The sequence below is a fragment of the Rutidosis leptorrhynchoides genome, chromosome 11 (genome assembly GCF_046630445.1).
Source record: "Rutidosis leptorrhynchoides isolate AG116_Rl617_1_P2 chromosome 11, CSIRO_AGI_Rlap_v1, whole genome shotgun sequence".
In the NCBI taxonomy this organism is placed as follows: Eukaryota; Viridiplantae; Streptophyta; class Magnoliopsida; order Asterales; family Asteraceae; genus Rutidosis; species Rutidosis leptorrhynchoides.
Genome location: NC_092343.1, coordinates 52,249,828 through 52,261,479, shown reverse-complemented (window position 1 = coordinate 52,261,479; position 11,652 = coordinate 52,249,828). Strand labels below are relative to the sequence as shown.

General features: G+C 32.5%; 2 protein-coding genes across 2 annotated transcripts; one reads left to right on the top strand and one right to left on the bottom strand.

The window, feature by feature from the left end:
- The first annotated feature begins 6,579 nt into the window (after positions 1-6,579).
- LOC139877889 (F-box/kelch-repeat protein At3g24760) lies at positions 6,580-7,992 on the top strand. Its single transcript, XM_071865287.1, has one exon. The coding sequence runs from the start codon at positions 6,596-6,598 to the stop codon at positions 7,805-7,807; it is 1,212 nt and encodes a 403-aa protein (XP_071721388.1). The 5' UTR covers positions 6,580-6,595; the 3' UTR covers positions 7,808-7,992.
- Positions 7,993-8,100: 108 nt separating this feature from the next.
- Positions 8,101-11,068, bottom strand: LOC139877890 (vesicle-associated membrane protein 722-like). Its single transcript, XM_071865288.1, has 5 exons — positions 10,769-11,068; positions 9,508-9,649; positions 9,291-9,411; positions 9,127-9,189; positions 8,101-8,455 (listed from the first exon to the last, which is right to left on the bottom strand). The coding sequence occupies exons 1-5, from the start codon at positions 10,956-10,958 to the stop codon at positions 8,306-8,308; spliced, it is 666 nt and encodes a 221-aa protein (XP_071721389.1). The 5' UTR covers positions 10,959-11,068; the 3' UTR covers positions 8,101-8,305.
- Positions 11,069-11,652: the final 584 nt, after the last annotated feature.

The following is an 11,652-nucleotide window of genomic DNA, read 5'->3' as shown; positions in this document are numbered from 1 at the left end:
TTAACAGGTGGGTAATGTAACGACCCTGGAATTTACAACATTTATTTATTAATAATTATTATTATTAATACGTGTGATTAAACGAATGTATGATATTACATTTACATGTTGCCTTAATTGCCCGTACTTGACTTTTTATGGCCCGGAACGTCTCTGCGACACACGAAACTTCACGAATAATATATTTAAATATTATTTGCATTCATGATTAAGTTTTATTAATCATTTTAATTAACTAAAGCTATTAGTTAGTTACTTGGGCTTAACTTGGACTTTTATTGGATTACTTGCAACTTGGGCTTTAATTAGTTTAATGGACTCATGAACATGGGCTTATAAGCCCACCCTACATCTAAATGGTTTCACTAGCCCACTTCTTCCATGTGTAAGTATCATTTAGGTTGAAACTAGTTAGTTAAAGGCTTTTAGAATCTTGTTACAACCTAATCCCCATGCATGGCAAACAAATACCCATCTTTTTAAACTTTAACATGCCATTACCTTGTGGACTAATCCCTCCCCCCCTAGGAACCCCAAAACCGTCGGCCTCATGGCAAGGGTGGGGGAGTTTTGTTTCATTTTATGTATTACTTACTCACTCTCATTCTCTCATTCAAAACACACTTCAAACTTACTTTCATTTTCTCTCCTTTCTCTCTAACTTTTGTAAGTAACTTGAAGCATTCTTCTCTCTTTTTTTCTTAAACAAAACCGAATTCTATATCCATCATCATCATTCTTTTGTTACTTGCTACTTGTCTTTGATTACTTGTCTTATTGTTGTTTAGTTATTTACATGTTATTACTTACTTACTTACTTGTCTTTCTTTACATGTTTCAAGAATCAACTTCTTAGTTTGATTCTTCATTTATATCTTGTATTTAACAAGAACATCAAGAACATAATCTCTCTAGTTATGTTCTACATATTTTGTTTCAAAGAATCAAAGTTCATAGTTGTATAAACTCTTTACTTGTAGTTCTTGAAGTAACTTTGAAGTTACTTCACTTAAAGATCAACTTGGGTTGAATCTTTAAAAGTAAGAGCAACTATGAATCATCTTCTTGTTTAGATTAGCTTTCTACTTTATTTATTTCAAAGATTTAAAGTTTATAATCTTTAATTTTTGTTACTTGTGTTCTTGTTTGTTGTATGTTACTAGAATACCACCTTCATGGTTGGTTTAGGCTTATCATTCATTTTCTTTATTTCTTATTGATTAGTTGCTTACTACACATTTGAACAAGGACATGAAACCAACAAGAGCTTACACTTTGGTGCAAGTATCATGGATCCAACACTTGGTTGTGATCTTTCTTAGTGTTCATGAACTTGTTCATAAACTTACATGTAACCTTGGTTCATCAAACACTTACAACACTTGCACTTGAGTTATGATGGACAAACCTTGGTCAAAATGATGTTAACACATCAACGAGTTGTACACTTGAAGCTATACGCATCAAGGATGAGAACCGTGATGAACATCAAGCACCGAGACAACCGGAACTCTCCAAAACCCACTGTTCTGTCCAAAACCTACTGACCTGATGCTTCTGGAACAGACCAGCAGACCTGGGCTGTTCTAACCTTGATTTTTAGATAGAACTTTTCGAGTAGATAACTTTTCATATAGGACTCGTCTTAATCCGAGTTACGGTTTAGGATTTACGGCCCTCCGATCGTTACCATGTCCTTTAACGTTGTGCAGAAATTTCTGACCTACTCGCACTTAGACCGTCGCCACGGTCAAACCAAGACGAGTTTGCTTCTGTAAATTTTACCACACTTAAGGGACTCATAGACGGAGCCATGACCACTGGTCTCACCTTAATTCAGTAAGGGTAGAGGCCGTGGTGACTGACCGAAGTCAGCCTTTGTTTTAAACGACTTTCATAAACGAGTCTTACTTGTTACCTTTTGTTTAATGATGATTGATGATGACCCTTATGACCTTAATTACGTACTTATAAACCTTTTGAGACGACTTATTGACTTAGTGCTATTTGACTTAGGTTGAGGACGTTTGGACCGTTACTTGCACACCACTTTCCGACTACTACCTTACCATTACTACTAATCATTGTGAGTTATAGCATTCCCTTTTTACTTTAACTTATTTTGGGAACTGAGAATACATGCGGATTTTTATGTTTTACATACTAGGCACGAGTACTTAAACTTTATATATGTGTGGGTTATATAACGGCAGAAACATTCCCTTTAGCTCGGTAACGTTTAATCATTGGTTTTTGAACCGTGAACGCGAATCTTAGATATGGATCCATAGGGTTTGACATCCCCACTCGGGCTAGTAGCGCTAGCATTTAACGAGTGTTTAATACTTCGAGGTTATACGCACTTGCCAAGTGCACTTTAAGGGGGTACATTAAACGTTAAGTTAGTTACCGGGTGCCCACGGTTAAGCATATACTTTTACATACTTTTGAAACGCTCGTTGTAGCACTGAAATCTCGTGGCCTACTCACATTACTGTTATACTTAAACTATAGCTCACCAACCTTTGTGTTGACCTTTTTAAGCATGTATTTTCTCAGGTGCTTGAAGTCGCTTCCGCTATCTTACTAGTCGTGCTGTAGAACCCGCTGCCTAGAGTTGTTATCGCATGACTACTTATGTTGCATTCAAACTTTTTACTTATGAACTTATGTTATGTAACGACCATTATGGTCACGTACACTTATTTAATGCTTCTACTTAGCGAAGCATACTTTTGATTTGTAAAACAATTGACGTATGTTATGACGTCACTTTTATTTATGAATGTAAACTCTGTTTTGAAAACGCATATAGTACTTAACCTTGTAATGATCCTGTTGTTGATGGTCCGTACATGATGATTTAGTACGGGGCGTCACAATATGTGTATATTTATATATATATATATATATATATATATATATATATATATATATATATATATATATATATATATATATATATATATATATATATAGGTATGCATATATATTTTGTTTACCCATTTAACTCGCCACCCGTTCGTATTAATTATGTTTGATTAGGTTTTATCATTTTTAGACCATGACCCGTTCATATTAATTATGTTTAATTATTTGTTTAGTACAACTATAAACATTTTTTATACGTGTTTAGATATTGAAAATAAATGACACTTCTTAACCTTTTTTTTTGTTCTTGCAAAGTCAAAATAATTATGGTTTGTTGCCAACAGAAAACTAAGTACAGTGTTACTATCCAACTTCTTGCATTCTGATGGTTACAAGTTTTGGTGCTAATTGCTGATGATTTAATCTTGCAGGCTTGTGATCATGTGAATTTAAATAAAGATTTGATTTGTTTGTGCAAACACAAAAGTATATCAACAAAACCATCCAAAAGTATAAGAGTGGGGTTGAAAGTGGAATTGGAGGTTAACCCACATCTATATATATGCAACTTACAATGCAAGGAATAGGAAAGCATGTGGTCTTATCAGCTAATTAAATTCAAGTACATTTTAGAACGATGCGAGTGGATTATATGCAATGTGTCTAGCAATGATATGAAGGAACAATATGTTTATTGTAAGTTCATCATATCACTTGTCGTTATAAATTATTACATCTATAAAAGCTTGATTTATACTTAACTGATTTTTCTTAGGTTCAGTAGCTTGCAAATTTTAATGTTTGTGTTGTCTGAAATTTATTTGGGTATAAGTTGACACTTGTGATCACTGGCCCAAATCATTGTTTGGGTATTAAATGGATTGGAACCTAAAGATGGCTATTTCAACCGAGTTAAATGTGATGTTACAAACTTTGAAGCTATTTATATCAATTGAGATTTTCGAACATTGTGTTAGATGCAATTTAGTTGTATACGGTATAATCATCAGTTGAATAGATGCATCGTTGCTCCATTTGATGTTCAGAGTTATGGAATTATACATATTTCTTATGAGGATCTCATTGAAATGAAATATGCCAAAAATTATCCAATTGGTAGAAGTTAATCTTTTCAAATGAGCAATAATAATCTTTATAACTTTATTTTTAAATTTGTCTATTTATGTACTATGCAGATGGTATTGGAATGCTTACAACAACAAGAGGTTTAGAAGTGTTTAGGCAGGTAACGGCCTAACGGGTCACAACAGGGTTGGGTCAAAACAGGAAACTATATTAACCCGGGTCAAAACATCAACTTCCTTTTTAGGACATGTTTGTTACTAATCTCTGCGTAAGTATTACACTATTTATTATTGGTTACATTTTTTTGTGTTGGTTATTTTAGATATGAATTATATGTTCCAACAGCGTATCTGATGTTGTTATTACTAATCTTTGCATAAGTATTACATTATTATTCATAAATATTGAAGATATTAAAGAACCATATAGAGCATCTTACAACACATGCAACACCTCATACAGGGTAAAAAGTCTCTTACATCGATCTCTACCTATTGTAGTAAAAGGTACAAGGTTGCTAAAGAAGCTTCTATTTAGACGTTGTAAGAACATGAACATGAAAAAAATGTTATGTTTCATCATTGTAAGTGTATAATACAAGTAATAAGTACCAGTATTAACGCATGCGGATACTACATTTTTATTTCTTCATTGAGTATTGTGGTCTACGATTAAAGCTTCCTTCTTCAGATATGTTGTGGCAATCCGATTGGATTTTAAGTGTATGCATTTTAACTTTTATTAGGGTACATATCAAAAATGTGATTTTAATTATACTTACCTTAGACTTTAGTCAATTTGATACTATTTTTATGGGTGCAAGTTATTTTGGTGTACAATGGGTGGGTCTACTAATAGGTGATTTGTGATACAGGCTGAAACAAATAGGATTGTCTCACTTGAATCTGGAAGAGTATTTTTCAGCCGTTGAATCAAACTTGATACATATCGTTTTCTATACCAATACCCACTGAATCAGGTAATTTTATATATACTTGCCTCATAGGTAGGTCACTCTGATACGGAGTAATATTTAAAAATATGTTGGTTGTTTAAGGGGTTTGCCAACTTACATTTTGTGGTAAGGGTTGGATAGACTCACTATCGATGCATTTTGTTATTTTTTAGGTGAACCCCAAGTGAGCAACCAGTTTTTTGGATGCAGTCTTTTACATTAACGAACACGTACATTGATGATCAAGTTCTTTGATTTTGAAATTCGGATCGCACCTTTCGTTTACTAATATTGAATCATCCATTATTACACCATTAATTCTAATATTTGTTTTGATTTTGTCAACAACTATACAACCTCATTATATGATTTCGCCCGTTAACTCGCAACCAAACAAATACTATAATATTAGTTTATGGAGTTTCAAATTTAATCTAGATTAGTCTCATAAGTAAGCCCCGCGAATTCGCGGGCATTAATCTAGTAATAATAATAATAATAATAATAATAATAATAATAATAATAATAATAATAAGTATTGGTAGGTTTGTTTTAAAGAAAGAAAGCAACTCATTTTTTTTACTTTTCATTTAAATTTTTTTTACCAATCTTCGATGTTCTTTTAGTAAAAGCTTATTTCCCGCAGCAATGCGTGTGTTTTGTTTCGCTCGTTAATAACAATAACATTTATATTTATAATACGAATAATAATATAATTATACTTGTAAATTTGTAATACATAGTTTTATAAATAATATTGGTTTTTCAAAAATAACAAAAAAATTGTAAGGATAATAATAATTATATTAAGTAGGTTTTTTTTTTAATTGTAAATAAATGACGTCATGCTGATGTCAGAGAAATTATCTAATTACCCTTGCAGATGAATGGTAACTAGGGATGGCAATGGATCGGATATGGACCGGGTGGTCTCATATCCACATCCATATCTATTTAATTTTTTAAATCCATATCCATATCCAGATCCATTTAAATATAAATCATCCATCCATATCCATATCCGTTGGATTAAGCGGGTTAATGGATATCCGTTGGATGTTAAGTTTTTATAAAGATATTCTTATTTTGTAATGAAATTATCAAAGGATACTTAACAAATCTATGTAATATATGTAAGATAAGTGAATTTAATACCAGTTATATAGTTATATCTTCATAATTTATATTATTGATAACATTTTAATAGTTTATAGTCTACATGTACAAAGATATGTAAATATATATGCATATATTAAAACAAATATGTATATATTTATAAGTATATATGTATTTCGGGTGCTAAATGGATATATCCGTGGATGGTAAATTGACATCCATATCCGATCCACTAATTTTTTACATCATCCATATCCATATCCATATCCATATCCGTTTATCATTCATTTAGATCATCCATATCCATGTAAATGGATCGGATCTGATGGATATCCGATGGATCAGATATCCATTGACATCCCTAATGGTAACATAGGAAAAGGGTTTTGAGAGGTCATGATGATCATTTTACTTGGCGGCTTCTAGTATATATTGATAAATTACATGGTCTACCAATTTCTATAAATTCTTCTGACCCCAAAATTTCATTGAACTAGTCTCCTAATTCTCAACCACATTTCATTCAACCCTTCAAATCCATTTAAATCCAATCATAAAAACATTCTAATGAGTCTAACAACAATTTCATCATACCAAATGGATCAACAACAACAAGATTCAATCAACTTTTTCAATATTCTTAGCTCAGATTTAACCCAACTCATCTTATCCCACCTCCCAATTCGTTCTATCATTCGTTGTTCTGCGGTTTGTAAACAATGGCATTCGATCACAACCGACCCCTCCTTCCCCACAACGGCCATAACCGCCACAACCACCCCTTGGTTCTTTATTTACGGTCGTAACAATATTTTCACCAAAAACAATCAAGCGTTTGCATTCGACCCGATTTCAAATGAATGGATCAAACTTCCAAACAATCATTTCCCACCCTCGATTTCACAAGAATCGTCGTTGATTGGATCCGGTGGGTTCTTTTTTAATACCAATGCTAATCACTTTAGCTTTTCCACAATTTTGAAACCATTTTGGGGGGAAACTGAACCATTGAAATACTCGCGGTTAAACCCGTTAATAGGTGTTGTGGATCATGGGTGTTGTTCTAATTTGCAAGTGAATTTGCCTAAAATTATTGTTGTTGGTGGAGTTAGGTTTATTGGCGGGTTAATTGATATTGAAGACCATTTGGCGGTTGAAATATATAACCAGATTTCAAATTCATGGGATCTTTGTCCGCCTTTGCCTGCAGATTTTCGATCAGGGAATTCTTCGCAGTCGTTATCATCCACTTTATTTGGATCCAAATTTTATGTATTTGGCATACATTCATGTTTCGTTACATTTTTTGATTTGGAAAATCGAGTTTGGAGTAGGGTCCAAACACTGCGACCACCGGGTGTAATCATTTCTTTTCTCATATCATGTTCCGGCCAGCTAATGCTGGCTGGATTATGCAATGATTCTTGTGGGCCGTCGTTTTGTTTATGGAGAATTGATGAAATGACAATGGAGTTTAGTGAAGTTGCGATTATGCCTCATGAGTTGCTTAATTATCTGTTTGATAGTGATGAAGATGACAGATTTGCTACCTTGAAATGTGTAGGATTTGGGAACTTTATTTTTGTGTTTAATGAAGAAAATCGTCGCAATTATCCAGCTTGTGTATGTGAAATTAGTTCGAGTTTGACTTCGAGCAAGTGTAGTTGGAGGAAGGTTCCTAATTTGCCCGAACCGGTCAATAGGTTTCATAAAGTCATAGGTTTTTGTTCTACCATCACGCTTCATCATATTCTTCACAAGGTTACAACTTACAAGTAGAGATAAACGCTCTGATCTTTAACTTTTCAACAAAGATCCTGATAAACCGTACAAAAAAAAAAAGATGTTGAAGCGATCTCAAGGTTCAAATGGTTGATCTCACCTTAGAAGCTAATTGTATAATTACTAGAGTAAATTAAAGTTTTTGCACTACATTGCATGTACGCATAATCTGCAAATATTTTTTTGAGTATTATCAGAGTAAATCAAATAATGTCAACAAAAAGATTTAAGAGAAAACAACAAACAGCAATCAAATTGGTATCCTAACAAGATGTCGATATCAATAGTACTTAAGATAGAAACTATACAACCAATATATATAACAATATAAAGCTTTTTCGTTACAAAATATGGGACCATGTCACTTCAAAAAGAAACTAGCAAAAGGAAACCATCATCAGCAAACACATAAACATGACTATGAAGCCCTAACAGTTATTTTTCTTCCCATAATGAGATTTTTACCATCCTAAATTAATGAAACAAAGAAGTATCTTAATTGCCACACTTGAATCCGCCACAAGCTGATAGAACAATAATGAGAATTAAGGCAATGATGATTCCAAGAACTATCAGTTTAATCTTCATGTTTTGTAACCACATCTTTCGCCTTATTTGTGTGCCTTGCGTCCTGAAATCTTGTGCCTGCATAACATCAAACCATACTCATGTATTTATGGTCCCTCAAAAATGTATATATGCAAAAGTCAAACATGAATACAAGGAAGTGACAACTTCAACAAATTTACTTTGGAATGAGCCAGTTTTAATTGTCCCAAATCAAAAGTCACTCAAAAGTCACTCAAAAGTCTACTTTATATGCATACAAAGAATACAACTTTCCATAATTCATTTGTTCAACGATTCAGTTAATTAATGTAATATAAATGTTTATGTAATTTTTTAATCATAAATTCTTAATGAAAACAATAATTAGTTTATACAAAAAGTAAAAGCTAAGTATTGTTTGTAGGCCAACAAAACCCGGCCCAGCCCGATTTTACCCATTACCTAGTTAGCCCCAACAACTGTAACCTCCCAAACCCTTTTGTTCAACCATTCAGATTATTATTGTAATATAAATGTTTTTGTAATTTTTGTAATCATAACGAAGTCAATTGACATTTGTATTTTTATATCTATAAAAAACATAAAAAAAAAATGTATGTGGCTCAATCAGTCCCAACAACTCTATAATTTATCTAATAAAACCATCACATCCTTAAACCACAAACAAAAACCATCTAGTTTAACTACTGTAAAATTCAGTTTCAAAGCATGATGAAAAATAAAACAATGTGCATGAATTCACCAACCTGAGATCGAAGATTCTCCGTTTTGTCGACCAGAAGCTCAATCTTCTCTCCACGGTCAAGAACCTACACATTCAAGATTTCAAGAAAGATTAAAAACCAACATAAACATTAATATAACTAATATTTTTAATTTTTAATTTTAATATAAAGCTCTTAGGTTTTACCTTCTCAATATTTTCCATCATCACACCTTTGACTTCTGAAACCTGAGCTTTCACTTTCGCAAGCTTGCTAATCTCTTCTGGATGGTCAACACAATACTGCATCTGCTCCTTTAGTTTAGAACTGGTATAGAATAATTATGTGCACGCAAATATTAGTTATATGAGTACAACCTTAGAGTTTGTAAAAAACATGAACTAAAATGTAGCATGAGATTACCCGAATTCTTTATTTAGACTATTGGCAGATGCAGTTGCAGCTTTACCCCCTCCATATTTCTTAGTGAAGTCATCTTTGACTCGTTCAAGAAAAGCCATTGGAACCTGTCTACCAACGGATTCAACAGCCACAACACAGTATGCTTCATAATTCAAAAAAAAAGGTTAAAATAGAGCTAGTCAACATATGTTGAAAAAGACTAACAACGCAAGCTATATTCCCCGTATAATAATCAGTAAAGCTAAAACACGCCTCACAAAGAAAATTTAATCATATAAACTAGTAAACTAAAGGCGCAAAAGACTATTGAAATTGAAACCCTAAAGTTTACTTGGTTAATGTTAGTAACAAGCTAATAAACATTAACTTATTACAAAGACTTTATAACACATATAATGCATTAACACATACACTATTAAAAAAAACAGATGCCAGTCTGCCACCAATAGCAAAAAGACAACTCTAGGCTACACCGCCTGATTTTTTATATTCACAAATCTAAACAAAAAAATAGAAGAAATAAACACTATAACCATCATGAGCTATGCATACTTGTTAGTAAATTTAAATAATATTAGCACTACACTTCAACTGATTCACGTTCACATATTACATTGTAACTAAAGCCTACCTTTTTAGGTCCATATATAAGTTAACCAAATCACTATGCTTACGAACCTCACACCACATCAAAACAAAAACAACACATACAGACTCACACGTCACACACATTAAGCTCATCATGGTTGAAGTCAACTTTAACTAGCAACAGTCCTCAAATCTCCAATATAATGCCTAGTGAACTAATCAAACATAATATCAAATTTACAAATACTAAGACTTAAAATGACTTGATAAAACCTAAATACCTCAAATCTCCACACAAACTAACACAATAACACCTAATATTTCAAATCAACCAGCATTACATTTATCTTTTAACAAGTCTACACAATGACATTCTACTTCATCGATTAACGACATATAAGCTAATCGATTCGCTGAGCTTACAGATACACATCGACACCAAATCGATACACAAGGATTCAAATACATAGAGTTCATCAACTCTATATCTATGATACAATTACATAAATCACAACATGTATATAACATCAAACTAAACCTAGAATCATCTATATCTATATTAACCGATATAACAACAAAAACTAAGACAAATCGACGAACAAGCTCTAACAAATACGATCAAATCGAGTAGAAAATTGAACAAATCGCAAAACTAGGTCAGATCGGGACTTACTGAATCCGTCTTCAACAAGATAATTAAAAGTATGACCATCGCAATTGTAAGTAAACTTGTTGTTTGTTGCTGGAAGCTTCTGAAGACATTGAGCAGCGATTGAAGTGAAATTGCCGGTGAATTCGGTGTATTCGGAAAGAATAACCGTTCCTCTGGCAACGAAACTGTAGATCAACGATTGTTGTCCCATGTCTATCTTTCTCTCTCTACAGTGATTTGTGTGATTTCTAGAGAGAGAAAGTGAGAAAAGAATAGGAGTGGGTTTGTTTTTGGGGGTTTTCTGTAGGTGGAAGAAATTTTTGGAATTTGGTTTGAATAAAAGGGTTGAAGTTTTTAGATATTACGAAAATGGCACGGTGTGTTTTGTTGAATACGACTGTTCATGGTTTCGAGATTTTATATTTGCAATGACCAGTGAAATCGGATTTGTTTAAACGAAAGTGTTTAATGATATATTTGAAGTATTAAGTGAATTTAAATACAAAAGTCATTTAGTTTGATGAACTGTAAAATCAATGATTTTGACTAAAAAATTTATCGTTATTTTTATAAATATATTGATATACTTAATTTGATCAGAATAAATAAACTACATTTATTATTCCACCACCATCTCTCAATTTTGATCACAATTGCTATTTTTTTTGTAATAATAGCTTATATTATAACCTTTATTGAGACATGTATTTCGTATACAAATATAACGTAATTAATATCGTAAACAACTCATATTTGAATAATAATTAATATAATAATTGTAATTACACTTAGGAAGGTGATCCTCACGCACCATTTTTTATCCCACACACACTTTTTTACATAAATGGACAAGTTTGTCCTTACTTTTTACATAAAGACAAAGATGAAAATGTTGATTAATACAA

Bases quoted from the DNA above. Each gene is read 5' to 3' on its own strand.
- LOC139877890 (XM_071865288.1), bottom strand. From the start codon at position 10,958: ATGGGACAACAATCGTTGATCTACAGTTTCGTTGCCAGAGGAACGGTT. The intron at 9,412-9,507 runs GTAATCTCATGC...ATTCTATACCAG, and splicing joins AGTCTAAATAAAGAATTCGG to TTCTAAACTAAAGGAGCAGA. The intron at 8,456-9,126 runs GTTGGTGAATTC...GATGTTATGCAG, and splicing joins CGGAGAATCTTCGATCTCAG to GCACAAGATTTCAGGACGCA.
- LOC139877889 (XM_071865287.1), top strand. From the start codon at position 6,596: ATGAGTCTAACAACAATTTCATCATACCAAATGGATCAACAACAACAA.